The sequence below is a fragment of the Aspergillus steynii genome (assembly GCF_002849105.1).
Source record: "Aspergillus steynii IBT 23096 chromosome Unknown P170scaffold_1, whole genome shotgun sequence".
NCBI lineage: Eukaryota > Fungi > Ascomycota > Eurotiomycetes > Eurotiales > Aspergillaceae > Aspergillus > Aspergillus steynii.
The window spans coordinates 5,819,842-5,846,914 of record NW_020194398.1 but is presented as its reverse complement, the minus strand read 5'-3'; the positions used below and the strand labels follow the sequence as shown (position 1 = coordinate 5,846,914).

The 27,073-nt window shown below is 53.2% G+C and overlaps 8 protein-coding genes across 8 annotated transcripts; 3 read left to right on the top strand and 5 right to left on the bottom strand.

Annotated features, from left to right (window-relative positions):
* Positions 1-36: 36 nt before the first annotated feature.
* Positions 37-2,634, bottom strand: P170DRAFT_375500 (RanGTP-binding protein). Its single transcript, XM_024845321.1, has 6 exons — positions 2,388-2,634; positions 2,301-2,332; positions 2,178-2,235; positions 2,036-2,104; positions 1,931-1,965; positions 37-1,875 (listed from the first exon to the last, which is right to left on the bottom strand). The coding sequence occupies exons 1-6, from the start codon at positions 2,406-2,408 to the stop codon at positions 153-155; spliced, it is 1,938 nt and encodes a 645-aa protein (XP_024710932.1). The 5' UTR covers positions 2,409-2,634; the 3' UTR covers positions 37-152.
* A 184-nt stretch (positions 2,635-2,818) lies between these two features.
* P170DRAFT_375496 (translation termination factor GTPase eRF3) lies at positions 2,819-5,564 on the top strand. Its single transcript, XM_024845320.1, has 2 exons — positions 2,819-5,007; positions 5,072-5,564. The coding sequence occupies exons 1-2, from the start codon at positions 2,920-2,922 to the stop codon at positions 5,126-5,128; spliced, it is 2,145 nt and encodes a 714-aa protein (XP_024710931.1). The 5' UTR covers positions 2,819-2,919; the 3' UTR covers positions 5,129-5,564.
* On the bottom strand, positions 5,511-6,065 carry P170DRAFT_315309 (pre-rRNA-processing TSR2 family protein; the record flags this gene model as incomplete). Its single annotated transcript, XM_024843280.1, has 1 exon — positions 5,511-6,065. A coding segment is annotated over one exon (555 nt), but the record flags the coding sequence as incomplete, so codon positions are not given.
* A 581-nt stretch (positions 6,066-6,646) lies between these two features.
* Positions 6,647-11,916, bottom strand: P170DRAFT_506183 (uncharacterized protein). The gene is made up of 5 exons (XM_024854369.1): positions 11,546-11,916; positions 11,204-11,492; positions 8,258-11,131; positions 7,543-8,193; positions 6,647-7,486 (listed from the first exon to the last, which is right to left on the bottom strand). The coding sequence occupies exons 1-5, from the start codon at positions 11,585-11,587 to the stop codon at positions 6,867-6,869; spliced, it is 4,476 nt and encodes a 1,491-aa protein (XP_024710929.1). The 5' UTR covers positions 11,588-11,916; the 3' UTR covers positions 6,647-6,866.
* Positions 11,917-12,078: 162 nt separating this feature from the next.
* Positions 12,079-14,841, top strand: P170DRAFT_375488 (WD repeat NOL10/ENP2 family protein). Its single transcript, XM_024845319.1, has 2 exons — positions 12,079-12,325; positions 12,406-14,841. Exons 1-2 carry the CDS (start codon positions 12,109-12,111, stop codon positions 14,349-14,351), a joined length of 2,163 nt encoding a protein of 720 aa, XP_024710928.1. The 5' UTR covers positions 12,079-12,108; the 3' UTR covers positions 14,352-14,841.
* Positions 14,842-14,916: 75 nt separating this feature from the next.
* P170DRAFT_45736 (uncharacterized protein) lies at positions 14,917-15,395 on the bottom strand. Its single transcript, XM_024851712.1, has one exon. It carries the CDS (start codon positions 15,270-15,272, stop codon positions 15,030-15,032), a length of 243 nt encoding a protein of 80 aa, XP_024710927.1. The 5' UTR covers positions 15,273-15,395; the 3' UTR covers positions 14,917-15,029.
* A 122-nt stretch (positions 15,396-15,517) lies between these two features.
* P170DRAFT_347038 (putative autophagy protein Atg13) lies at positions 15,518-18,610 on the bottom strand (the record flags this gene model as incomplete). Its single annotated transcript, XM_024843604.1, has 3 exons — positions 15,518-18,100; positions 18,214-18,312; positions 18,380-18,610. 3 exons carry the CDS (start codon positions 18,608-18,610, stop codon positions 15,518-15,520), a joined length of 2,913 nt encoding a protein of 970 aa, XP_024710926.1.
* Positions 18,611-21,909: 3,299 nt separating this feature from the next.
* On the top strand, positions 21,910-27,071 carry P170DRAFT_343859 (BTB domain and ankyrin repeat protein; the record flags this gene model as incomplete). The annotated part of the gene is made up of 3 exons (XM_024843428.1): positions 21,910-24,994; positions 25,058-25,175; positions 25,235-27,071. 3 exons carry the CDS (start codon positions 21,910-21,912, stop codon positions 27,069-27,071), a joined length of 5,040 nt encoding a protein of 1,679 aa, XP_024710925.1.
* Between the last annotated feature and the right edge of the window lie 2 nt (positions 27,072-27,073).

The window sequence follows — 27,073 nt, the reverse complement described above, 5'->3', positions numbered from 1 at the left end:
TCGCTAATTCGTAGCCGCATATATGTACAGACCTTGATCATTTCTATTGATATGCGCATGCATGATTCTATTCATAAAACGTCCATAGTAACCTGCGAGTCCCTTCCCATTCTCAACATATCATCCGAAACAACCGAGCCAGCGACAAGAAATCATCTCTCAGACTCATCCGGATGAACTGACGAGCTGCGCAGCGAACTAGGCTGACGCACGTCCGCGCGTGCGGGCGTAGAACGTCTCGACCGCAACGGCGTCTCGGGCGTATTCTCCCTCGAGCGAAGACTAAACCCGCGCATCCTGTCACTCGGCGAATACGGATAATCGCCCCCGCCGCGCGGCGTCCCGTCCGGGCCCCAGGTATACTGATAGTCCTCGCCGCGACGTTTGAGGGGACTCTCGTCGTAGGGATCCCAGCCGACTCTGCGACGGGCGTCGGCGCGAAGGCGCTGGCGGTGCTGTTCGTCGCCACCGGCGCCGGTGGTCGCGGACTCTTCGAGGAAGAAGTTGAGCAGTTCGTCGCTGATGGAGAGGTGCGATTGTTGCTGGAACTGTTGCAGGGACATGAGGCGGAGGAGGGTCTCGAGGAGGGAGAGGGAGGTGCGGATGTTGTTGAAATGGGGGTTGGAGACGGTGGTGGTGGCGATGTTTTGGGACGAGGATGAAGGGCGGGACATGCCTTGGTGGTGGGGGTGGTTGGAGGGGGTGGATTTGGCACTGCCGGGGTCGAGAGAGAGCTTGGCCATCATTTCGGGGTCGAGGGTTGATGACGATGACTCTTTGGCGGGCGTTTTGGGATTCTCGTCGTCGGACTCATCGTCTGATGATTCTTCTTCGTTGTAGACTTCGAAGGCGATCCACTCCGGGTCTAGATCCTTGGGTAGCCGCCATTCGTCGGGAACAGAGGTTTCGTGGAAGCTGGCATTCATGGGAGCAGCGTTTGCACCGTTTAATTGGGCGTCCAGCTGTGCTTGATCCTCGTCTGCTTCCTCTGTATCGGAGTCCTCCTGTGTAGAGTCATAGGCGGTCTCTTCTCGCTCCACCATCCGCCGGGGAGGGATGGCGTTGACATCTCGTTTCAGAAGCAACACGGGGTTGTTCGTTTCACCCTCCGTGCTGATGTTCAATATCTTGCCCGTGTCGGCGTAGAATATCTTGGAGATTTGGTGTATGGGTAGTATTTCACGTATTCCAGCGGAATTGACGTCTTCGTAGCTTTGCGGGCAAGGCTCGTCGTCGTCGAACGTGTGAACTCGACCGTCGTCCAAGTCTTCAATGATGAGTAATTGATAGGCGAACTCGTCCACTCTTGCCTCAGCAGGGTATAGGTGACGTTTTTGTGCGGCCTGCGGATTGGTCGCCAAGTCCATAGGTACTCGACGAAGCTTTAGGCGGGCTTTGTGCATGACCTCCTTCCAAGTCGTTTCGCGAATCCCCTCTTCGTCATGGGGTCGAAGATGACTCGCGTAAAGCATATACACCGACAAAGTGAAGGTAGGACCGATCTGGACGGCCTGTGAAGGGGACATTGAATACTGCGTGTCACCAGCAGTAAGGAAGGTGCTAGCTTGTAGGAGTCGGGATGGCGAGATAGACGATGGTAGGTTAGTGGATAGCTTGGCCCCAGAGGTGGTGATTGCCAGATTCATCAGGGGCACAGCATCCTCAATCCTTATCAAAAGCTTCCTGATGTCCTTGATGATGAGCTTGAATTCCGCATCGTTCTGAGCGCGGCTGGCAGCAGACTTTGCTCCCCTCCGAAATTGCTCTTCAGATGCGGCGGCATTCGCAAGTCGTTGGCCAAGAGCTTGAATATCCCATCGTAGAGCTTTAGTGAGTGACACCGCAGATTCTAGAGATGTGTTCCCTCGGGCAGCACTAAAGAGAGTCAGTATCCTTCTTTCGGTACATATCATCATATCGAATTGCTCACATCAGCTCGATCATGTCAATAGCGGGGGAAATGACCTGTCATTCGAGTTAGTACATCGCTCCGGTTGAACTGCATACAATTAAGCGCGAGTAGCATGCGCCGCACCTGGATCTTGCTTTCAAGTCGCTGCTGCAGCGTAAGCAACTCGTCTTTCTCCTCACTGTTGTCCACGTTCTGTTCAAGTTAGAGCACTTGTTAGCCGCAGTTGCTCCAGTTTCCACCAGGTCGCACAAGCGGGGCAACTCACTTTCAACAGGCGTCCGGACTGACTGATAGCATATTTGGCAGTGATGGCAATCCCAGAGCTAAATACAATGGACGGTCAGCTCAAGAACTTTCCTGTCGCATACGAGATCTGGTTGAGATTTACCGGATGGCATAGTTCATCGCCTGCTGGGTGAGCTATCCGGCGCATTAGTGACATCATTCGTTAGGAATTGAGAGACAAGACTCATACCCGGGTTAGAAAGGCATCCATTTTGCCACCGCGAGCAAGATCAGGACGTTTGGGCAGCAGGAGAGATGAGGGTCTGAATGCGCTGAAACAGTGCGGTGCCTGATTCTTATCGATAACGTGCCACCCACCGTGGCTGGCGGACGCAGAAGAAGCCCATGTGCAAGAGATCCAGGGATTGAAGCAGAAGTGGTGCGCTCTCGCCGTCAACCAGGAGGTGAGTCAGAAATCGAGAGACAGGGGATCTGTTTACTCCGTTTCTGTAGATGCAGGACCGACAAAAAGCGAGCTGCAGGCAGGCAAACAGTGCAAAAACGAGGCCTGCCGCCCGAGACGCCACAGACGCCCAAGGCGGGGAAGGGCTGAGTCAGCCGTGCAAAATCGGGCGCGAAGAATCGAAGCGCCCCTCCGCCGCCGCCGTCTTTCAAGCCGGCCGCTTCTTTCTTTCTCTCCCTCTGACCCCTTCTCTCCTTTGCCTATTGTCCCTCGTTGGCTGTCTTGCTTTGTCTGTGAATTTCCGCGTTTACTCGACAACATGGCCGACCAGACTCCTGACTCGTGGGAGGATGAACTCTCCCGACAGACCGAGGGCGTTAACCTGAACCAGAACGCACAATATCGCCCTCAGGCTCAAGCGCCTTCCTTCCACCCCGGCGCTGCGTCCTTCCAGCCTGGTGCTGCTTCGTTCGTGCCCGGCCAGTCCTACGGAGGCTATGGCGGTTTCCCTCAGTACGGTCAGCAGTACGGCCAACAAGCCTACGGAGGATACCAGGGCTATAACCAGCAGCAGGCCTATGGCCAATTCGGTGCCTACGGTCAGCAACCCGGTGCTTTCCAGCAATACCCCGGTTACAACCAACAGCAGCCTAGCCAGGCTGCCCCGGCCGCTCCCCAGCAGCCCAAGGCCCCAGTGAACACTCAGCCCGTCCAGCCCGCCGCCGCCCCCGCTGCTGCTCCCCCCAAGGCCAAGGTTCTGTCGATCGGTGGCGCCAGCAACTCCCAGGCCGCCCCGAAGACGAAGGTTCTCTCGATCGGCACTCCCTCGCCCGCTCCTTCGAACACCCCTCCCTCCGGAACCGCTACTCCCGGCGACTCCAAGGGCGCCCAGGCTGCCACGGCTGCCAACAAGGTGACCGCCAGCAAGGCGATCGACAAGACCGAGAAGAAGGCGGAACAGAAGGCTACCGCCAGCGGCAAGTCCTCTCCCACTCCTTCGGGCCGTTCGAGCCCTGGACGGTCCAGCCCGTCGCGGGGTGAAGCCGCAAAGGCTGCCCGTGATGCGAACGCCGTCGCGATGGAGCAACAAGCGGATGTGGATGAGTCGACACTGAAGGAAATCTACGGTGAAAAGAAGGAGCACGTGAACATTGTGTTCATCGGACACGTCGATGCTGGAAAGTCCACCCTGGGTGGATCCATCCTCTACGTCACTGGTATGGTGGATGAGCGAACTCTGGACAAATACAGGAGAGATGCCAAGGAAGCCGGTCGTGAGACTTGGTATCTTTCGTGGGCCCTGGATCTTACCAACGAGGAACGTGCCAAGGGTAAGACTGTCGAGGTTGGTCGTGCTCATTTCAAGGTCGACGTGCCGTCGCCAGAGGGAACCATTGAGCGTCACTTCTCTATCCTGGATGCCCCCGGACACAAGTCTTATGTCCATCACATGATCGGTGGCGCTTCGCAAGCCGATGTCGGTGTGCTTGTTATCTCTGCCCGTAAGGGTGAATACGAGACGGGATTCGAAAAGGGTGGTCAGACCCGTGAGCACGCCTTGCTTGCGCGAAACACGGGTGTTCAGAAGCTGGTTGTTGCCGTCAACAAAATGGACGACCCGACTGTGGAGTGGAGCAAGGCTCGATTCGATGAGTGCACTGTCAAGGTGTCTAAATTCCTCGAGGCCCTCGGCTACAAGAAGGCCGATCTTACCTTCATGCCCATCTCCGCCCAGCGAACTATGGGTGTCAAGGACCGTGTCCCGAAGGAGCTTGCCCCCTGGTACGATGGTCCCTCGCTCATTGAGTACCTCACGGACATGAAGATGCCCGAGCGTAAGATCAACGCACCTTTCATGATGCCCATCACGGCGAAGTACCGTGACATGGGTACGATGATCGAAGGCCGCATCGAGTCCGGTGTTGTTAAGAAGAACTCGTCCTGTATCATGATGCCCAACCGCTCGGAGATCCAGATCGCCGCCCTTTACGGCGAGACTGAGGACGAGATCGCCACCGCTACCTGCGGTGACCAGGTCCGTATGCGTCTCCGTGGCGTGGAAGAAGAAGATATCCTTCCTGGATTCGTGCTCTGCTCGCCCAAGCGTCTGGTGCACACCGTGTCCAGCTTCGAGGCCAAGATCCGAATTCTGGACCTGAAGAGCATCCTCACTGCCGGTTACAACTGCGTTATGCACGTGCACTCCGCCGTCGAGGAGGTTACTTTCGGCGCTCTCCTGCACAAGTGTGAGCCCGGTACTGGCCGCAAGAGCAAGCGCCCCCCTCCGTTCGCCAGCAAGGGCCAGACCATCATTGCTCGTCTCGACGTCATCAGCACCGCCGGTGCAGTGTGTGTTGAGCGCTTCGAGGATTACAACCAAATGGGACGATTCACTCTGCGTGACCAGGTAAGTCTACTGTCCGACTGCTCTGTTTCAGAATGATGATGATGCTAACTCTGTATACTTCCAGGGACAAACCGTTGCCATCGGTATGATCACCAAGCTCCTTACGAACGAAGACAAGTAAAGGTGCATGAATTAGAAAGCCTCGGGCATTTGCCATACAACGAATCTATTATATTGAGCCATCTTGCGGAGAGTTCACGTTGCGGCTGTGGACAGGAAGGGATGGGTGGGCAGAGGCTGGGTAATGATATCTCAGGACTACCCTGCCTTGGTTGACGATGATGAATTCTCTTTTGCATCTTTTCCTATAGATATCAGTCCTTGCTTTCGCTTTCGTTTGAAGTTTAAAAAAAAGTGATTGGTTTCTCCAAGACTTTTCTGCTCATTCACACTCACTCCCCCTAGCCCATCAATCATGAAGTTCGTAAGAAACAATAAAAGGTATCCATACACAGGAAATCCCCTACTTTTCATCCAACATCACCACCAGATAGACAGCCAAATCACCGCTTCTTCTTCCCCACCACCTTCGTGAACCCATCATCATCAACCTCCGGCTCAGCCTTCTCCCTCGGCGCACTCACCAACGCCGGCGCATCCCCCATATCCTCATCCCCTTCCTCGTCCTCATCATCATCATCACTCCCCTGATCCTCCCCCCTCTTGAACCCCTCCACGGCATTCGCGCCCCCCTTCGCCTCCACCTTCCGCTGCCACGTCTCCCACATCTCCTGGATGGCGGCGAACTCGCCGCGCGCCGTCTGCGCCCTCATGTCCATGATCTGCGCCGCCACCGGCGCCGCGCTCTCGTCGTCCACCACCACGTCGAACTCGTCGTTCATCACCTGCATCAGCACGTCCTCGAGATCCTCCGCGTCTGTCTCCGGTCGCTCGCTCAGCATCTCGGAGATCGCGCCGCACAGCCAGTCCCGTTTGTCGGCTGACGTGGGCCCGCCCCAGTTCGACTGCACCGCTAGGTTCATGGCTGGCCAGGCGTTTACGGCGAGCGTGATGCCGAGGTCGAGGTAGGAGGCTGCGGAGGCGGGTTGCGAGGTTTGGGGTTGTTGGTCGGACATTTTGGTGGTTTTTTGTGTTGGTTGGTAGGTGGGTGGGTAGGGAGGGAGGTAAGTTGAGGTCTTGTTTTGCGAGACTCGGTTTTTTGTTGTTTGGCGGGGTTGTCTTTTTTTATAAAACTTCGATCGGAGTTTTGGTTGTTGTGTGGGCGAGACTGGTCAAATTGTCTCGTCTTGATTGGTTGCTTGTTTAGAACACTTTCTCGAGAAGGTCTGTTTTTGTGAGAGGTGCAAACGAGACCAATTGCGAAGAGGAGGATGCGTGGACCTTGGAGGTGGACTAGATCTGATTTTTTTTTTTTTTTTTCTCGATGCTCCGAAATGGAGTTCGTTATCGATGGGAGATTAGATATGATAAGGTCATGTGATCAGTCGGTTCTTCGAGTGGGGAGAGGCAAGATTTCGTTTGTTTTTGAAAGGTATTTCTTTCTATTTGCGTTAATTACTGATGTTTATTAGATTTGATCGTTGGAATATTTGCATCTTTCTTGACTATCATTGTAGTAGTGGCGTGGAGAGCTGCTTTGTATAGTAGTAGTATCCCAAATCACCAAAATATATACCCGCTTGGAGAATGAGTCTATTGTCAGATGCTTCAGCTATATGATCAAGACATGGCCCGAAAACGCCTGGTATATCCAATCTTGTGTGCGTCACACAAGAACCGCCTTATGTACAGACAGAAGAAAGAGAGGAGGAAAAAAGGTGGTATTGTAGCAAGAAAGGAAACACCCTGAACACCGCTGATTCACCCACAGTATGCTGTCAAAAACCAACAATCGTAGATTACAAAACATAACTCAACAGTTCCTGGGCTCGAATGGCCGTGGCAATGTGCCAAGGCATCGTGTTGCGCTGTACAGCGCAGGTCCCCCTGGCGCGAGCCAGAGTGGCCAAATCGCGATACATGCCCAGGGCTTCGCGAAGGAGGGTTTCGTGGGTTGAAGAGTGTCGTTGTGTATATATCAGGTTTACCGTTAGCGCGTATAAGCCATCGCCGTCGGTGGCGCCCTTGCGGCGGAGTAGATATCCACTCGTTAGGGCAGGGCGGTATTCGGTCAGATGTGGGGAACTGTTGAGGCGATGGGAAAGGATTACCCCCCACGATTCGTCGCAGATATCAGTGAGTAAAGACTCGGATTCAGCTTCTAATGTGGCTTCTGTGGGCGTAGGGGCATTTGCGCCGCTCGGAGGGGTGGGAGCGTTGCCGGTCTGATCGGGGGAAAGAACACTAGGGTTTGGTGTGGCGACAGGGGTAGAGCTCGTCTGCGCATTGAAGACGCTCATGGGTATTGGGATGAATGGAGGCTCCAGGTAAAGCTCTGGCGCAGTGTTCACGTTCAACACCGTCAATTCCGAAGGCATAGTGCTTGTCTTGTTGTACTGTTCAACGAAGTTCGACCATGCTATAATATTGTCAGCAATGTTGAAAAATTCAAGTCGCGTCCCCGAATAGTCTTACCATCAACCTCATCCTGATCTACCGGCCCAGTGTGCACGACCATGAGTCTCCAGCGTGCCGAGATCCGCTCCATGATATCTTTCGTCGCTCCCCAAATCTCGCCCCGTATATCATGAACATTCCTAGACGAATTACCACCCCGAAAGCGTAGGTTATATGACATGGTGCGCTGGAGAGATCCGGTATTGTCGGACCAGGCAACACTGATCCAGCGCTGATCTTGACTCCTGGAGCATGCAACGTGGAGGCATTTGCCTTCCTGAAGGGGCGAGGGCTTTTCAGAAGCGAGTCTGAAATTGAGACTCCTTGGGAGAGGCTCCGCCAGAAGCATGGGAGGTGCGCAGTTAACAAGACTTGGCTGGGCATTCTTCGGGGGACATCGGCTGTATACTTCCAAAGCCAAGCTCAAATACTCAACCTGTGGAGGAACGACCAAGGATTCGGTAGATGAAATAAAGTCTATGGGAACAATCTGCAGCACCACTTCGTTGAAGACACGAGTTTGTTGCTTCTCGGAATCAGCTGCATATTTCTGGAACAGGGCCCAGAAAGCAGAGCACAAATCCACCATTGCAGCAGCATGAGTGAATGGGTTGATCATGTAAATAACGATGTTGTCCTTGCTAGGCGGAACATTTTGAAGAGCAGTCCCTAGAAATTGTTAGTGCACTGGTTTTGTAAATAGGAAAGAAAGAATCTGGGCGATGTGACTTACCCAGGGCTTCACAAATCACTTTCAAAGACTGCATCGCGGAGAGGTAATCCAATGATTCAATGTTCCATGATCCTAATGTTTGATCCAATCCATTAGATTTGTCTCCTCGGGCATGTACACCGAGGTTACAGCCCGCGTAAAGTAAGCCGATCCGTTCTAAGAATGCATCGGCTGCCTCCGTCGTATTTTGCGGACAGATACAATAGGCTGCAATATCCTTAGGCCCAAAAGCGGGTTCTAAGCCGAAGGTTTCCCAGAATGAGACTGCAGGAGGCAAGGTTTCCAAAAACTCTTTGCCTCGGCGGACGCGCACGTGGGGCGGAGATAGTTTTGACATTGAGCCCTTCCCTGTCTCCTTACGTTGCAAGGCCTGACGAGAATTGGCACTATTGACTGGCGGAGACGATTGGTTGTTATCCTGCAAAGAAATAAAACCGTTTAAATCGAGCCTTTCCATGCCATCCATAAACTCAGTGTCCTCAAGAAAAGTCCGAATTGAATATGCTCCGTCATCAAGATCGGAAATTCCGCCGCGCCCATCGAGTTTATGATCTAAAGATGATTGCGTAACCTGGTCCGCTAGTATCTGGGCTACTTGAACCTGTAGATCTTTGCGAGCGAGCACGGGAAGAACTTGGTTTTCGGGGAACGAGAAATAGCCTGTCATTGACCAGTCGGAGAATGTGGACAGAAAGTTCCCGAGAAAAATCGACTGTCCTGCTGTGGGAACGGACGATTCTTGGTCAGGCTCTTCTAGCGACTTCACCTGGGCAGCCAAGCTACTAGAATTAGAGCGAGCACGCTTTCTTTTGCGGGTTGAAAAAGTAGCCGGGGACGCACCCCTTTCCGAGACAGCGCTGTCGCTTTCGTCACTTGATTCACTACTGGAATCGGAGTCCTGCCATGGCTCGGCGCCTTCATCACTCGGCGGGCTTGCTTGGCCATCAAATGCTTTAGAAATGCCTTCCGCAGCCGAGAATTTTCTGTTGCGCCGAGGTATTCCAATGGTCGGGATGTCACCCATAGAGTTGGTGGGTTCCCTGGTGGCTCCTGCATCTGTAGCTGTAAACCAGAATTTCCCAGCTGCACCATACTTCTGATCCCAATTTGACACGTTTCGTTTGAAAGTGACGGGGTTGTAATAACTTTGTCCTTGGAGATGCCCGGGAGGAGTCTGGTCCTTCCCGTTCGGTCCAGGTAAGAGTATCTTCTTGATTTCCACTGGACTTAGAGGGGGGCTAATTGTTTGGTTGTTCTCATCGGGCGAAGATGGGTCCACCGGGGTGTCATGAACTGGGATCTCTTGCTGCGTGGACTTTGGTGTATCCTCTTGCAAGGGACTCATATCAGGGAGAGATGCGTGCTCTATTGGCGTCTTCTGCGGTACAGAAACTTCTGGTGTAATGGTTTCAACAGGAGCAGACTGCATTTCCGGCCCGCTCGAATCCATCATATCGGGCATGTCTTCGACAACATGCTGTGCACCACCACCCATACGATCAAAATCATGGTCGTCAAAAAAGCTAAAATCAGCGTCGGTAATTCCTTTGGATCCGAAATCTTTCACGTTCATGTCCCCGAACAGATCGTCATCGTCGTTGGTGTCGTATAACCCGGACCCGACCATGAGACCAGCTGACGGACCAAAATCCATTTGCACATCCACATCTGAGCGATCCTTAGCAGATAAGTGATCTTGAACCCTTTGTTTGCCGTGACTCTGTGCAAAAGATAGTGCGAAATCTGCATCGTCAACAAGGCCGTCTGAGGGGGGAGCGGCGCTGTTCAATCCCATTCCGACCGCCCCATCCGGGGGCGTCGGATATACAAGACTCGCAGTTTGAAGCTCGGGATACTGAGAGGCACGAGAGAGGCTTTCGAACCCCTCTGGGAGGTCAGCAGAGCCCGCCAAAGGCATATCTTGGTCTTTTGCGCGCGGTTCTTGTTGGTTGGGAGGTAGTTTAGGATTTGCGTCGCTATTTTCGGGTATATCGGTTGCGCGCCATTTCTGCGCAAAGTCCAAAGGATCCTCCGACATAGGAGAATCAGTTTGCACTGGCTCGGAGGTGGCAGACCTTGCCCTTCTAAAGCAAAACACCGCAGGCCATAAGATCCGCTTCAAAGGGAGCGAAAACGTGTTCTCCTCCTTTGGGCGCAAAGTCTCCCCAGCCAATCGAGAATAGAACGGTTCCCAAACTTCTACCTCCACCCAGGTAGTTTCCTCGACCGAATCAACCGCGAGCCCGAAATTCTTGAGCCACTCTAGAACAGTGAGCTTCCATTGCTTGCGCTGGGCAGTATCGTTACCATCGATAGCAACGCCTTCACCGGATGGGTAAGGGGAGAATGCATCTGTCGGGCCAGGGTTTGTTGTTACGAGTCTCGCAACTGATCCGCTAGGAGACAACCAAACATCTACACCCGAGGGTACGTTTTGCAGAGCGGTGAGATGGTCCCCAGGTTGGTGTAGTCGCAGGATGCCGGGCTGTGAGATTGTTTGCAAAGTGACGGTTAACTTTCCGGCGGAAGTCAATTGAACTTGCAGTGTAGTGAGGGCAGAAAATGAAGAAGGATCATTGTTGGTGGTCTTGAGGTTTTCGTAACACTCTCTATCGACATTAGTGAAAAGACTACGCGATCCAAGAGGAATGACTTTGTTGCGTCGGATTAACTGGAGGTTGAGTGCACCAGTAACAGCCGATATGAATGAGGCGTAGATAGTGGCAGAGCTGCTGTATCCATCCATGCGCCGAGTAGGTGTCCCAGCCGTATTTTGTTGGCGTTGTGGCCCAGCTGGGTTCCCACTTGCATTTTGGGGGTCACTGGAAAGGTTCTTGACAATATCCCACGAGGTAATGTTGCCAGACGCAGAAACTGAGGCCACGATGTCAGTACATATCGCATATCGGAACCACGGCATATGTGTCATTGCGGGGAATGGCGAACCTTTCAACGTCGATGCGCCAACGACAAGCCGACTCTGTTCGTCTTTCACTCCGTGCGAACAGAGTGGGCCCAGACCCTCGAAATCCGGAGTCGCGGAAAATACCCATAGACCTAGCCGCCTCGGATAGCTTGACACCAAGCAATCCAGATTCCGCAGTCGAAGTTCGAGATCTTTTAGGCGGCTGAGATGCTTAAGGATAGTGTAACCATTGGCAGGCGCCTCGCCCGGCAGATTCGTTATATTGGGCTCTTCCGTATATATTCTCCAATATATATTGGAGAATCCATCCTGGCACGCCACATTAGAGATTACCGCGGAGATGCGACATCGGATTTACGTACAATAACGCGTATGTTTGTGATGGACCCTCCGGGGAAGTCCATGATTTAATTAACTCTGGCCCCCAGGGAGGACGGGGCAGTTCTTAAAGATCGCGAGGACAAGTTTATACTCTGAGAGCGGATTCATCTCCAGGAATGTCTGGACAGGCAACCATATCCCAACAAGCAGCAACTAAGTACCCATATAGCCCATGGAACTTATCGAGGTCAGCAGATTGGTCAGCTTCTCGGCGTCATCGCGATCGCCGTAATCATGTAGCTCGGGAGTACCGGGAAGAATCAAACTAATACAAGTGTCAAGACCAAGCGATCATGGCCGCTCGAGAAGGATAAATCATTAAGGATGATGGATATAACATCTCCAAGGGAATGTTGTTGAATCGCAGACTTGCCGATGGCCATCGAAACCCAAACGGAGGTTGGTTCGGCCCGCGTCGGCCAATCAGCGCCCGGTCACGCCCACCGGGTCACGTGTGTCCTATCGATAACTTTTTTTTTTTATTCGTCTTTTACTCGGACTTGCTCTGGATCGTCGCGACTCCAGGAATTGCATCAGCGCCGTCATGAAGCTTTCCAACCAGTCCGAGGTGCCGGTCTACACCATCTCCGGCTCCAATACTGCTCGTCCACTTCCTGAGTGGCTTGCCAGACGACGCAAGCGCAGTTTGAAAAATGACCCGGAGTATGCGAATCGAGTCGAGCTGCTTCAAGATTTCGAGTTCGAAGAGGCCAGTCAATGTATTCGAGTCAGTGAGGATGGCGAATGGGTCATGAGTACAGGTGAGCCGTCTCAGCCTCAAGCATTCGCTTGTATCTGTTTTCGAAATCTTGCGACTGACAGAATCGTTTTTCTAAATCAGGAACCTATAAGCCTCAAATCCATACCCATTACCTTCCGCAGCTGTCGCTTTCATGGGCTCGTCATACGGATGCCCTAAACACAACCTTCATCCTACTCTCTTCCGACTATTCGAAATCTCTTCACCTGCAATCCGACCGCTCCCTTCAGTTCCACACACCCTCGGGGTGCCATTACACCACGAGACTTCCCAGATACGGCCGTGATCTGATATACGACCGATTTTCTACGGATGCGATGGTGCCCTCTGTTGGTGTTAACCAGGATGGAATGGGTGAGGTCTTCCGACTCAACCTTGAAATGGGTCGCTACATGCGGAGTTTCGAAGTTGATGTTGGTGGTGACGATTTCACTTCGGCCGGCGGAGGAGCCCTGCAGGGTGGTATCAACACGGGTGCGGTCAATACGGGAGCCATCGCCGAGGATAGTCACGGTCTTCTGGCGTTCGGTACCACGCTAGGAACCGTGGAGCTATGGGATCCCAGAGCCAAGGGCAGAGCAGGAATCTTACTACCGCCCACACAGTCGGCGGCCGATGATCTGCGGGCCGAGATTACAGCACTGGAGTTCCAGCGCTCGGGTTTGACTCTGGGAACTGGCTCTTCCAACGGCCTTATCCATCTCTACGATCTTCGATCCCCTGTTCCTCTTCTGAAGAAGGATCAAGGATACGGCTTCCCGATTCACACCCTCAAGTTCCTCCAGCCTTCAACATCCACTCGCGAGCAGACCATGGAACCCAAGATTCTCTCGGCAGACAAGAAGATTATCAAGCTTTGGGACCCTCGGGATGGCACTCCCTGGACGTCTGTGGAGCCTGCTGTTGACATGAACTCCGTTGCCTGGTGCAAGGACAGCGGAATGATTCTGACTGCCAACGAAGGACGACAGCAGCACGCATTCTTCATCCCCCAGCTTGGACCCGCGCCCAGATGGTGCTCGTTCTTGGATAACCTCGTGGAGGAGATGGCTGAAGATCCCAACGATCCTAACTCTTTCAGCACCGGCCAGTCTGGATCCGTTTACGACAACTACAAGTTCTTGACTGTTCCTCAGCTGAAGACTCTGAACCTGGAGCATTTGATTGGCAGGACCAATCTTTTGCGTCCTTACATGCACGGTTACTTTGTGGCTCAGCGCTTGTATGAGGAGGCTCGTCTGATCACCAACCCGTACATTTGGGAAGAACAGCGTGCCAAGAGAGTCAAGGAGAGAATTGACCAGGAGCGTGAGAGCAGAATCCGCGGCAAGAAGAAGGCGGCCGTCAAGGTCAACAAGAACCTGGCCGAGAAACTCATGGCTATCGAAGACAAGAACGAGCGCAAGAAGGCCCAGCGCGTGCTTGATCGTGGCGGTGACGAAGACATGGTCGATGCCCCTGCGACAACCGACAAACCAGAGCCCGAACAGAAGGGTCTGCTTGGCGACAGCCGTTTCACCCAACTGTTCGAGGACGAAGACTTTGCCATCGATGAAACCTCGCGTGAATTCCAGCTTCTCAACCCCAGCACCGTTCCCGACCAGTCTACCCGAAAGGAGCGAGGCCTCACTGCTGTGGAACAGGAAGCGATCGACGATGTGCCCGGTTCGAGCTCCGACGATTCGGACTCCGACAGCGAGCAACGACCTGCCCAAGAAAAGCCCTCCAACAAGATCTCCACCTCTTCCTACAAACGCACCAACCGTGCCCCGGCCCAGCCCCGCATGCAGGTTTCCTCCTCCAGCGGCGCCAATTCTTCGCGCGATCGTTCATTCGGCTCTCGGGCCCAGAATATGCGCGGCAAGCAGAAGCCTGCGCGCCGTGGCGGCGGCGTGGTCGGCGAGAGAGAAGTGACCTTCCAGCCGCATGTGGCGTCCAAACGAGCCCCGGAACCACAATTCGACAAGACCAGCTTCAAGGCAAAGGAGCGACGAAGCGCTTCAGGAAACACGTTCCGGAAAATGTGATTTGTCGGGATTTACGCGAAGCTTTGTTCCATTCGATACCCCTGCTCTTGAAGAAGAAAAAATAAGCAAGGTGCTGCTTAACGAAAACATGAAAATCAGAGGGAAACCTAGCGAATTCTCGTCACAGTCATCGTTCCCAGTTGCGTCACGGACTCGCATGGACCGGACAGGGCTATCTGCAACGCTCTTTACCTTTGTAAGAGTCGCTGACCGCTTCTTGCGTATCTTTGTGCCACGCCCTTGGTCTTAAACGTCCATCATGCGGACCATTCAGTGTCAGTGTTTCACTCGCCACTGAAACGCGTTCCGCCCTCAGTAGTCGCATGGATAGCATCCTACTCTGAGTTTCAGAACCAGAACGACCCCCACGAAGCGAACCAATTCTATGGACAAGAAGAGGCAAAGGAACGAATGATAGACGAAATGAAAGCTAGACCCTGTGTATAATGTACTGTATATATGACCTAGAACCAAAAGAATTGCATTACGCCTTAAAAGTTCATACTCATACATCTCCAACCAACTAAACGGTTTACTATTCTAGTATACGACTCCTGGACGGGAAGGAAGTTGACCAAATTTTTCAAATTGTGTCAATGTCTCTGGCTATAGATCAAGATGAAAAGAAAAACCAATCCAACTCCCGGTCCATTAATAAAGCATCATCAGTGATAGAAATCAGATCGTAGTCGTAGGCTTGCTGTAAGTACATACCAAAAATGCACAGGTAAAAGAAGAAGGAAAAAGAAAAACAAAAAACATTTCACAAGAATCTAAGACAAAAAAAAGGGGGGCCGTTAGTTGACTCCAAAAAACGCAAGATGCCCAATGGAAAAGATTTTGGAACAGCCAAAAACAAAGCCTCCGTGCCATTTCTATTCTCCAAACCTGGTTTCGTCGTCGTGTTGCTCGCATGTGCATGTCAGTCTATAAGAACAGCCGCCCTGGCTTAAATGGCACGAGGAATGAATAACAAAAAAAGGGAATCAAAAACATGATATAAGAAGAAAGTGATATGTGGCAGTAAGCTGAATCCTGTTCAAATGCCAAGAACAATGTAAGGAAGATTTGGGGAGGGAGAATATGAATGAAGGAGGTAAGAATAGAGAGAGAGAAAGGCGGCTTCGAAAATGCAAATTCACATTCAGAACTTGGCGTGAGATCTTCTACCAGATGGTAAATCCTGATAGTCCTCCTCGCCGGCTGCCTCGTCGAGATGTGCTGGAGTTCCCACCAGCATCGGCGGTGTGATTGCCATGTCGGCCCTCTTCGAAGCTTCGTCGGGATACGCCAAAATCACTCATCGCAAATAACAAGGGCTCGTCCTCTTCCGCTGTCTGGGAAGGACCGCCACGGCCAGCACTGGGCCGTCGCCCAGCTCCGCGGCGTTCCTCCAGCGCAGATGTGCCACTATTGCTACCGCTTCCGGTACCTTCGCGGTCGTTGTCCCGGTCTGCAGCATACGGCGAGATCATGTTTCCACGTGCGAGACTGCTTGAGCCCGAGCTGAGCGACTGAGGACCTCCGGAATACCCTCGACCACGATGACTGCCGAAGCGTGGTTGATACACGTGGTGGTGCGATGATGATGTAGATGCCGCCGTCGCATCGGGGGCTACTGCCCTTCTATGCTGGGCTGCATCGTGTGCTGCGGAGGTCGCAGGCCCCGTCGGGTCATCGCTCAACGATGTAGGACGTAGCTGCCTCTGCGGTTGGTCCACATTGGCTTCATTGCTCTCATACTCATGTTGCCGATGCAATGCGCTCAAGCTAAGGTTAGATCTCTCTTCAGCGCCCAAGCTCACGCTTCGCATGTTAAAAGGGAAAATCTCATCATCGTCAACGGCAACAGTACGGCGGCGGTGTGCGGCAGAGCTAGAGCGGCGGTAGACGGGAGGAAAGACTCGCGGCGACGTGGGAATATCGATTGCGTTCACGGCCGATGGCGTACGCTCCGTCCCATCACTGTTCTCGTCGAGAGACGTGTCATGTTGTCCATTGTTGCTGGGGTCATTATAATCAACAATGCTGTTGGAGCTGAGGCGGGACGGGATGGCCGGCGTATGAGGTGTATGAGGCGAGATTGGTTTGCCGGGTGAGGATGCCGTGGAGATGGATGTACCGGCCACCATAGGGGGGACACCCGAGAGCTGCTTACTCGAGGAATTGGACGAGCGCTGCAAAAGCAAGGAAGACGACATTGAGTCTGAAAGAGCGGCATTAGAATCTCTCATTCGCTGGAACCGAGTCAGAGCAGCACTGGTGGCAGTGGTTCTACGCGCAGCAGCGTCCAGATTCGTGGGATTCGAAGGATTTAATAGATCCTTTTTCAAATCGAGCATTTTCAAGAACTCAGAGATGTTCTCGTCGTCTGCGTGGATGGATTCCGCGCTCGTGCCCGTTGCTTCTGCGAGTAAACCAGAGCCAGGTTGGGCAGAAGACGTCGCACTGGCTTTGCCACTCGAGGTATCATCGTCCACTTTGATACCGCCGGAAGAAGGTCTACCCCGACGGTGACTGAAAGCGCTACTATACCTCGAGATCGGAGCTGGCCGTGGAGAGGCAGAGTTAGAGGATGCGATCGCATTGTCGGGGGCCGCGGTAAGGGATTTGCGTGCCGACGCGGCCATCGATGGGGGAGGCATATTCCGAGACCCTGGTGCCGAGCGAGGAGAAGCACCAAGAGGAGGGTCGACCAACGACGGAGAGGCCGATAGCGGTGGAGCTTTAAACGGTTGGAATGAGATGGACGGCCGTCTGCCAACTGCGGGACTGCCTTCTCCGGCGAGGACAGCAGCACGGCCTGCAGGGCTGGCTTTGGCCATTGACAGAGGCCGGCGAGAAGAAGAACCAGGCGGGGAAGGGGACGAGGCGCCCGAATGCCTCGCAGCCCGGAGAGCGGAAATCGGGCTTGCACTTGTCGTAGGTCCGACTTGATGGAAAGTTGACAGGCTGCCGTACGCCCGGCTTGGGTCGGGATCCTCGACGGTCCTCTTCTCTAGCGGGACTGACCCGATCTCAGCGTTGAGGCCCTTGGTGTGCAACGCTTTGTCTGGTAACGAAGGGCGGAAGATTTCATCGTCGGCTCCCATGAAACGTGAGCTTAGCAGTGCTTCCGCATCGTCCACTCTAAATTCACAGCTGGTTCGGTAGGTGACTTGCACAGAAAATGGGCCGGCAGGCGATTCCGTGACTCCAAAGCTATAAGTATCCACCACCTTGTTGCTTCCTTCGTACAACGGGATGGTCAGATGATCAGGCTTGGGGGTCTCCTGAGAAGCTTGTCCGCTGAGGACTCTATATTTGATGCGCAGAGCCGGGTTGGCACGTAATCTCCCGTTACGCTTAGTAAATTTCCAGGCGGGCAAAAGCTTCGAATACGCATATAGGGATCTGAAGAGCACGATGCTCTTCTTGTATATCGTGGGTAGAATAGAGGCAAGATCAGTTGGGAGCCGACTGGACGTATCGCCCAGCTCAATCCTCCATCGCTCCAAGATGACATCATCGGATTTGGATGAGGGAGGTCGAACGGGCTGTGCCTCTCGTGACGTGGCGAGGGATTCAAGCACGTCCCATCGCTTCCCATTCTCATCTAATGCCACGAGACTCTGGTTATTTGTGAGTCCAGCCGTATCCAGGTAGGTTTCGATGATCAAAGGAGGGGGTCGATTCTCGGTCGCATCGCACATCCGCCATGTCCGCAATTGTTCCCGGAGAGCGTCCGTGTCCTCCAGCTCGACATTGAACTAGAAAATAAAATCGACGTCAGTTCTCTGCGGAATGGGAAGGAAGTCATTGTTTCCGAGCGGATGGAAAAGATAACCATCCAGAACGCAGCTTGGGGGCATGGAGCACATACCCAGCGATTCACTTTCGGAGTGTCGGAGCCCTTGACAAACGACGCAGGAAGCTCAACACGGGAGTTTAGTATAATTAGAGCGGCTTTGGTGTGATAGTTCTGCAGAGAGAAAGAAGAGAGAGTCATCAGCCAACTACCCATCGAGAGGTCCAAACCCGGGTCATACCGAGATAATCTGATTGAGTTTTGCCAACGCCTCTTTCCCGGGCGGCGTATTCTGCGACTGCTCGGAGGCAGGCTCCGTCTCGATGCCCAAGCCTCTGCTATGTTGTATGCGCACATCGGCCGTGGGAGAATTCGGGCGGAGATCGGAGTCTCTGCGATCGGCAGAACGAGATAAGCTCGACCTGCTCGAGGTGGGCGCCTGGGGCGCCGGCGACCGTGGGTGTTGATGCATAGTCGGTCTGCAAAAAGTGCCAGCGAGGCTGAAATTTAGAAAAGTCCCTTTGTGGTGTGGTGGTGACGACACCGAGCCCAGGCTATCACGCAACGGATCTCTCAATCAGGAAGGAAATGGAGAAGCGACGAAAGCGCTGCCGCGGTCCATACTAACGAACCAGAAAGCGTGGGGAAGGGCGATAAGGGAACAGAGGCACAGGCGGGTTTATCTAGAGAGCCCTAGATAACAGGCATACACAGGAAGATCGAAGGGAGACGCCGAAGAGCTCAGGCAACAGGATGCTGGAGCAGTCGGAGAGCATGCGGTCTAGACAACCTTGCGAGCTTCTCCGCATTGACGACTAGGCGGGAACCAGTCGTCGGGGGGTAGCGTCCTCACGGTGTGAGAGGAGGCAAAATTTAAGGGTTCATGATGACAATGAACAATGCCCGATCAAAGAAAAAAAAAGATAAGGAGGCAAGATAAGTTCTTGGGGGGAGTAGGAGGAAGAAAGAAAGGGACGATGAAACAGGAGGACGAGAGTTAGTCCGGGGGCAAGCCGGTCTGTGACGCACACCCGGTGACTCGACGGTTCGTGTGCAAGCGGTCAGGCTGACAAAGTGTGCCACTGGCCGGGAATGATAAGGGGGCTCGTTGCTGGCCGACGAGAAAAGCCAAAATCCAAAATAAATGAAATAAAATTCAATACATCCGCAAATTCGATAAATTCAAGCGCGAGATCTCTCTGGTAACCCACGGCAAGGGATAATGCTTCGTTCTCGTCCATCAATCGGGGCATCGTCGAAGGCGGTAAAGGCTGCGGCACCTGCAGTAGTCCGTATTGTCCGGTATTACCGTCTCTAGCGTGCGCTTTAGTCCGCCTAGCACCAGGTACCGCCATGCTCTCCACGGACCTTGGAGGTGAGAGACCTCGCAGTAGGTGTGGACGGCCATCGTGGCCTCGATGACAGCATATTGAGTCATGATCTGGGATGTCCGGGTCGGCCTCCAAGTGCACCTGCTCGCACGGTATCGTCACGTTCTCGTGCCAGATTCCGGGCGATAAGAGCCGGTCAGGCGGTAAGAGTCCCTATGGATAAGGCACGGACAACTGGCACGGGGTCTGTTATGTACGCAGTACTGCAGGTATCGATCATTACCGATTTACCCATTTACATCGTACAGAACAAGGTCCTGACTCATTCTGGGTTCGTACGGGGCAGTGACAATCACTGGTCGATACTTGATAGCTCTGAAAAAAGAAATGACAAGAAAAGAAAAAAAAAGTTACCGCTTGCGCCAGGGCGATCAATCCACCCGCATGATGCTGATTCATGACAGGGTCTTGTTACCGGCCGTTTTCCTCCCTTTTCTTCTTTCTTTCTTTCCTTTTTTTTTCTTTGTATTTTGTTTTCAGCCACCGATTCCACTTTTAGCTTTTCTCTTGGACCATCCTCCCCTGGAGACGGAACAATAATTTAGGAGAATTCTTCGGCTGTCAAATCGTCAACGTGTGCCAGCGTCAACCCCTTGAAATCATGGAGGGACAACCTGGGATGGACCGTCGCCCGGGGAGCTGGGACTGGTCGCCTCACTGTAACCAAGTGGGGAGTGGATAACCCCATGGATAAGGTATCCAGAATCCTGCTCCATGCTGTGCCCCAAAGTTACGGACGAGTATCATACCCATCCAACGCCTGCAGACTCCGTACCAGGTACTTCCCGGGTCGCGGAAGATAACAACGCAGTAAGCGACCTTGCAGAAGGGCGCTTCAGGGACTTCCCCGTCTAGGCTTTTGATTCATCCCTCTTTGCCTATGCACGCACCTACATCGACGTAGTAGTGGACTGGGGGTAGGGGCTGCGGAGTTAGCTCATCCTACTGTCAGAGACTTGGTCACTCCTGTTTGGCGCCAGCTGGTACTGCAGCTGTACCTTTGTCTTTGTCTCCCTCTCCGGGGTTTGGCAGTTGAGGATTTCCTGTTTGCTTTGCGTGCTGGAGAAATCTAGCCCTTTTCTTGTGGTTGCTTTTTCCTCCCTTCCTCCTCTCCTCTGGCCTCTTCCCTTCTTCTTCCACGGCCTTTGTATGGCTACCATCATATTCATTTTATTTTTATTCTCCCGTATAGTTTGCTTTCCATTATACTACCTGGGGTATTCCATGGTCCGGACTTTCTGGGTTCCATCCCTCGCGATGAGGCAATCATGGCAACATACGCAGCACGCTGTAGTTAAGGAATCGGTCATAGAGGCTAGTTGGAAAGTAGTGGGTGATCTTCAGAGTCCAGAACGCCCTCCGATAATCTCTCCACTGCCTGCACCGGAAGCGTAGTCGAAGATCAATCAATCTCTTTGCACACAACCCCCATCAATCAAATAGTTCGATCATATTGGTTGCAATGACGCTAGCCTCCCACCGGCCGCTGCCAAATCATTCCTACCCACATAATCAATTCCCCGTCCTTTCATGTGCTTAGCCACTCTTTAGATGAGCTGTCAATTGGTGCTAGTTGTACTCCGTAATAGGGGATGATTCCCGTGATATATACTGGCGCGGCCTCTCCATCACGGGATTGCTCCGGATCATGTGATGCTTCCTGGATCTCCTCCGACGCCCTCGACTGAGTCCTAGACAGACTTTCAGAGGAAAACACAAGCGACTAATGCCGTATGAATCGACTCCTATCCCGACGAACCAACTTCGCGACTTCGAACGTCGGCCTCTCGTCTGGGGGCATGGAGGGGTGCGTCGCCACCGATTGGCTGGCGGCCGACCGGACAGATCCACGGGCGCCGTCGAGTCCTTCCGCAGTCATTCTAGGGAATCACCGAGATCATATCGTCTCTTGCTCTCTCCTCTCTCTCGCTATATAGAGGACACTCCCCCGGATCTGCCCGCGTCAAACTTGTCGCCTCTACTGCGCGAACAGAACGCTTCTGCCGAACCCTGCTCTTCCCCGCCGTTCGACGTCGATTTTCGGAGATAATCCTCGTACTCCGTTACTAGTCACATAGCTAGGCCACGCATCATCGCCACCACACATTCGAGTTCAGAACACGTTTCGCTGGTTTCCTTTGCGCGTCATCTCCCTCCGGTCATCCTAACTCCAACTCTTGGAACTTCCGACCATCGTCCTCCGGTACTGGCGACGCGTTGATCACCGTCACTTCCCGTCCCTCCTCTCCCCCCACCACTCGGTCAGAATACTCTTATCTCCCGCAGTCCTCTTACCAGTGCGCCGTGAACCCCCGGTGGTTAGCGCGACGCTCTGGTCCTGGGTTGATAAGAGATTCTGACACCTGACAATACTGGGCACATGAGTAGCAAGCTCTGGGAATTTTTCCTGCGCGATGACGTCCAGAACTTCCAACGGTTCCTGGCGACCGCCAGCTACACGTCTGGCGGCCAGCGAACTCCGGGATCTGGAGGTCCTTCTTCGTTCAAAATTGGATCATCCGGAACATTGACGGGTTCCTCCCCCGGTCTGTCTTCTAAAGGCAAGAAACTCACCGGCACTTCTCCCGGTACTCCCATCCTAGAACGAGGCGCCAGTTCACGACCGGGCAAGACTTTATCTCGGGAGGAATTGAATGCACGGGACCAGCATGGCAGGACTCTCCTCCATCATGTGGTGTCGTCTACAAAATCTTCGAGTGTCCAGTTTGCTCTGTCTCTCCTCGAGGTGCCGTTTCTGGATATATACGTACAAGACTGGGAGAGTGGGTGGACTGCCCTGCATCGGGCCTTGTACGCGGGGAATGTCACGATCGCCCAGGCGTTAATCGCCCGAGACATGCGCGACGCAACGGATTTCAGTAAACAGGGAACCTCGGCCCATGTTGGGGGCTTAATCAAGATCAAGGATCGGGAGGGAAACAGCCCCTTCGACGTTTACGGCGCCACGATTACATCCCGCGACATCAAGCAGGCCGTGTCGCCCGCCGCCCAGGACTCGATCTTTGTAGACGAGGACCAGAGCGATGTCGCTACCACCACCTCTTCTGAGGTTGACGATTCTGATGATGAAGGCCATATCGGGCGAGGTCTTTTGAAACCCCGAACAAATCTACTAGCCGATGAAGTTTTTACCTTTGGAAGCAACAAGAACTTGAATCTTGGTGTCGGTGACCAGGATGATCGCCAGTTTCCGGAGAGGATAGCCTTAACACGTCCACCGCATCTCCTACAACGATTCTATCGGGATTACCAAAAGAAAAAATTGGATCGCGACAGCTCTGAATTTCACCATGAGCAGAACCACCACGCTGATTTGCCCGCCTTGATCAAGAACAAATCCATCAGAATTCAAGACATTGCCATGTCGAAACTTCACACGGCTATTCTCACCAATGACCCGGAGTCAAACCTTTTCTTGTGCGGATTCGGACCGGGAGGACGGTTAGGTACCGGTGACGAGTCAACTAGATTCGGGTTTGTCTGTATAGAGACCGGCGGTCTTGCAAATAGGAAGGTTGTTGCCATAGCCCTCGGGCAGGATCATTCTCTTGCAATCACCGACAATGGGGGTGTTTTCAGTTGGGGAAGCAACAAATACGGCCAACTAGGCTACGGTCTCCCCAGGACCAACAACAAAGACGACGTGCCGATTCAGGATTCCCCTCGCCAGATCTTCAATCCGTTCAAGAAGGAGATCATACTGGGCGCAGCGGCGTCCGCGATCCATTCTGTTGTCTTCAGTCATTCGGGGCTATACACATTTGGTAAAAATGAGGGTCAGCTGGGACTCGTCGACTCGGACGCTCGATCGCTCGAAACCCAAACAACCCCTCGCCGTGTGGGTGCCTCGCTGTTCAGCGCTGTCATTCAAAGCGTGTCCGCCATCGATCACGCTACAGCCGTGCTCCTGCAAAACCATGAAGTCTGGGTATTTTCGCAGTATGGTTATTCACGGCTCTCTTTCCCCTTGGATGTCAGCTCCAGTTTCATCAAGAACAGTTTCATGGCGACTCGTTACGATACTTCAGCCAACCATATCGCCAAAATCAGATCCGGTGGCAATACGATTTGTGCATTGTCCAGTTCAGGGGATGTCTTCACAGTGCAAGTGAACAAAACGGAGAACCCATCGGCCTTGACATCCACGACAAACCCAGCCAAGATCCGTAACTCGCTGTCGCAACCATCTCGAGTGTGGTCTGTTAAAAAGGCACATTTGGCTGTTAGGGATGTCGATGTCGGACAAGACGGTTCCATCATCATCTGCACAGCCAACGGCTCGGCATGGCGAAAAGAAAAACGTCGAAAAGCGAAGGATGGATCATCGAAGGATTACAAGTTCGCGCGTATACCTGGGCTCTCTCGAGTCGTGGGAGTGTGCAGCAATGCGTTTGGTGCTTATGTAGTAGCCCAACGCGACTGCGACGTGACCAAGGAACAGATCAACATTGACCTGAGCACTTTGTCGAATGATCTCTTGCCGATATCTCCGTTTAGCTCTTTACTGTCAGCAACCGATGAAACCAGGTCTGTTAGCACTGAGGATGGTCCTCCAGGCCTAGACTCCGTTATGTCTATCAAAGCGGCCCTCATGTCGGCATCGGACCTTGAAGCCGTTATCCGACCACTGCAATATGAGACATCGCCAGGGATGGTTTGGCTCAAGACTACACGATCGGATGTGCAGATACCTGTGCATGAGTTTGTCCTGTCGGGACGCAGTTCGGTCTGGAGGAAAGCATTCCACGAATTTCGGCTTGCAGGTTCCTTCTCCATACCCGATGTTTTGGACGTGCAGCATGACAATGGGCATACCAAAGTTCTATTTCACGGCATTGATATCCTGACCGTCTTGAATGTCGCGTTCTTCTCATACACGGACGCTGCGTTAGATGCCTGGCAACAAGCTCGACATACACCCGAAAGCGCCTCCAGATATCGTCAAGTCCGCATCGAAGTAATGCGCATTGCTACAGTGTTAGATCTACCAACGTTGGAGCGAGCCGCCCGGCTTATGATTGAACCTGTTAAATCCTTGAAAAGCGACATGGCACTCGCTATACTCGACCCAAGCTTTTTCGAGAGTAGTGACGTGATAGTTGAGCTGAACGGTGACACCATGAAAGTCCACAGCGAGATTATCTGCCAAAGATGTCCATTCTTTGATGCCTTATTCAATGGTCGCTCTGGTGGTAGATGGCTGGCATCACGCCGTGAAAACTCGACCGGCAACATTAATGTCGACCTCAAGCATATTGAACGGCCCATCTTCGAGTTTGTTCTTCGGTACCTGTATGCTGATACCGAGGAGGAAATGTTCGACGAAGTGCGGACAAGGGACCTAGAGGATTTCATCGACCTAGTGCTCGATGTTGCCTTTGTGGCTAATGAGCTAATGATCGATCGACTAGCTCAAATATGCCAGAAGATGCTTGGTAGATTTGGTAGGTTGATCATCGCCTTGAATTCGCCGATCTGGTTCTGTATCAGTTGCTGACATTAATAAGTGAATGCGCGCAACGTGTGCCATTTCCTTAACTCTGTTGCACCATGCTACGTCCCTGAGTTCAAAGATGCCGCGCTGGAATACATTTGCTTGAATCTGGAAGATCTGCTAGCAAATAGGTACGTGATTTACTGCCTTGCAACCTCATCAATACTTGCATTGTTAACTTATTGCTTAGGTCTCTGTTGGACCTTGACGAGCATTTGCTTCGTGCGCTCGACCATGTCTGCCATGAAAACCAGTTGACCAGTTATCCTGTTTCTCGGGGGCGCAACTCCGAAGAATTCGTTTTTGAAAAGTATCCGGAGCTCGTCTCTGAGATAGAAAGCGATAAGCGCCGGCGAATCGATTCTGTGAGGCTCAGGTCCCATATCAATCGAATCGAAGCACTCGAGGGCAAGTTACGAGCAGTGAACCTTGACAAGACAGCCGAGTCACCATTAGCACAAAAGGCCAAATCTGCTCAATCTGGAGACAACCTGGCTGTCGCCTCCCCCAGTCCCTCTCTAAGACCCAAGCAGTCGAGCAACGACCTCATGTTTCAAATGGATGATGACAGTCTACTCTCGCCTGGTGACGCGGTCAAAGGAAAAGCAACAGTGCATGGGAATAGACAGACTGATGCGAATGAAGGCTTCCGAGGCTTCAACCCGTCAACACCGCGGTCTGGGATGGTGGAAGCAGAGTCATTCGGTGACCAGAATTACCTGGATGGACAGATGGCTACTTCCCAGGATACAATTCTCGGCGAATCACCAACTGAAAACCGAGCTGCTGCCGCCAAAAATAAAGGGAATGGAATACCGTTAGCAACATCCTCTCAAGGGGCTTGGACCTCATCGGACCTCTCGGCCTCCAAGAAAAACCTAAAGGATATCATGAGCGAAGCTTCCGAAACTCGAGTGTCTAATTTGAGCTTGGGCATGTCTGATCGCCGAGAAAGCAGTAGCAATTTTGCTCCAAAACTGTCCCAGAAAGAACGCAAGAAGATCCAACAGCAGCAAATGCAGGACATGCTTACTGCCCAGCAAAAGGCCAAGGAGGCACCTCAGAATCCTTGGAAAGTGCCTACCCCGAGCAAAACCCCAAGCAAACCGTCGCCTTTCGCCGGTATTAATGGTGAGGGAAGCCCATCCTCTGAGGCCGCCAAATTAGCTCAGAAGCCCTCGATGACACTTCGCCAAACGGTTGCCGGAACACCGCCCACCCCGAGAGACAGTCCAGCAGCCACGACGCCGGTTCAGATCCAGAGCCGCAGCGCGTCTGCCAGCGCTGGACCGCCACAGCCGAGGCCATCAATTTCTGGCCCTTCGGCGGCGCCAGTCTCCTCGTCTCCAAACCCATCTGTCAATACTCAGCCTGCCGTCCAGTCAATTCGACACACCCCACGCCCCGAACCATACAAAACGAGTTTTCACTCAGACTCGCCCAGTTCAATGTCCTTAGCTGCCATCCTGATGCAACAGCAGACCGAGAAAGACGAGATCCGAGAAGCCGCCACAGCCAAACACAACCTCGAAGATATCCAAGCAGAGCAACAATTTCAAGAATGGTGGGACAAAGAAAGTCGACGAATCCAAGGCATCCCAGATCCAGAAGAAACCCCAACACCCCAACAAGGAGACACCCGCGGCGGCGGCGGAGGTGGTCGAGGAGGACGTGGCAAAGGACCGTCAGGACAACAGCGCAAGAGACGCGGAAAACCTACTCCTACTCCCCCCTCTACGACCCCCGCAGGAACCTCCAGCCCCGGCATCTCTGCCTTGTCTCAGCAACTCCCGCGCCCACCTCAACCCGTCGCATCTTCCCAGAAACAAAAGCCCCCCTCTGGGCCTCGTCGGGATACCCAGCCCCGATCGTCCTCGAACGGGAACCCTTCCGAATCTACCACTCAGACCGGCAACCATCCTCGTCGCGGTGGTAGAGGCGGCGCAGGCGGTGCTCGAGGCCGAGGCAAGGACCGCGCGGACAGACACAGCAACAACCGCCAGCCGGCTCCTACAACCTCAACATGAGA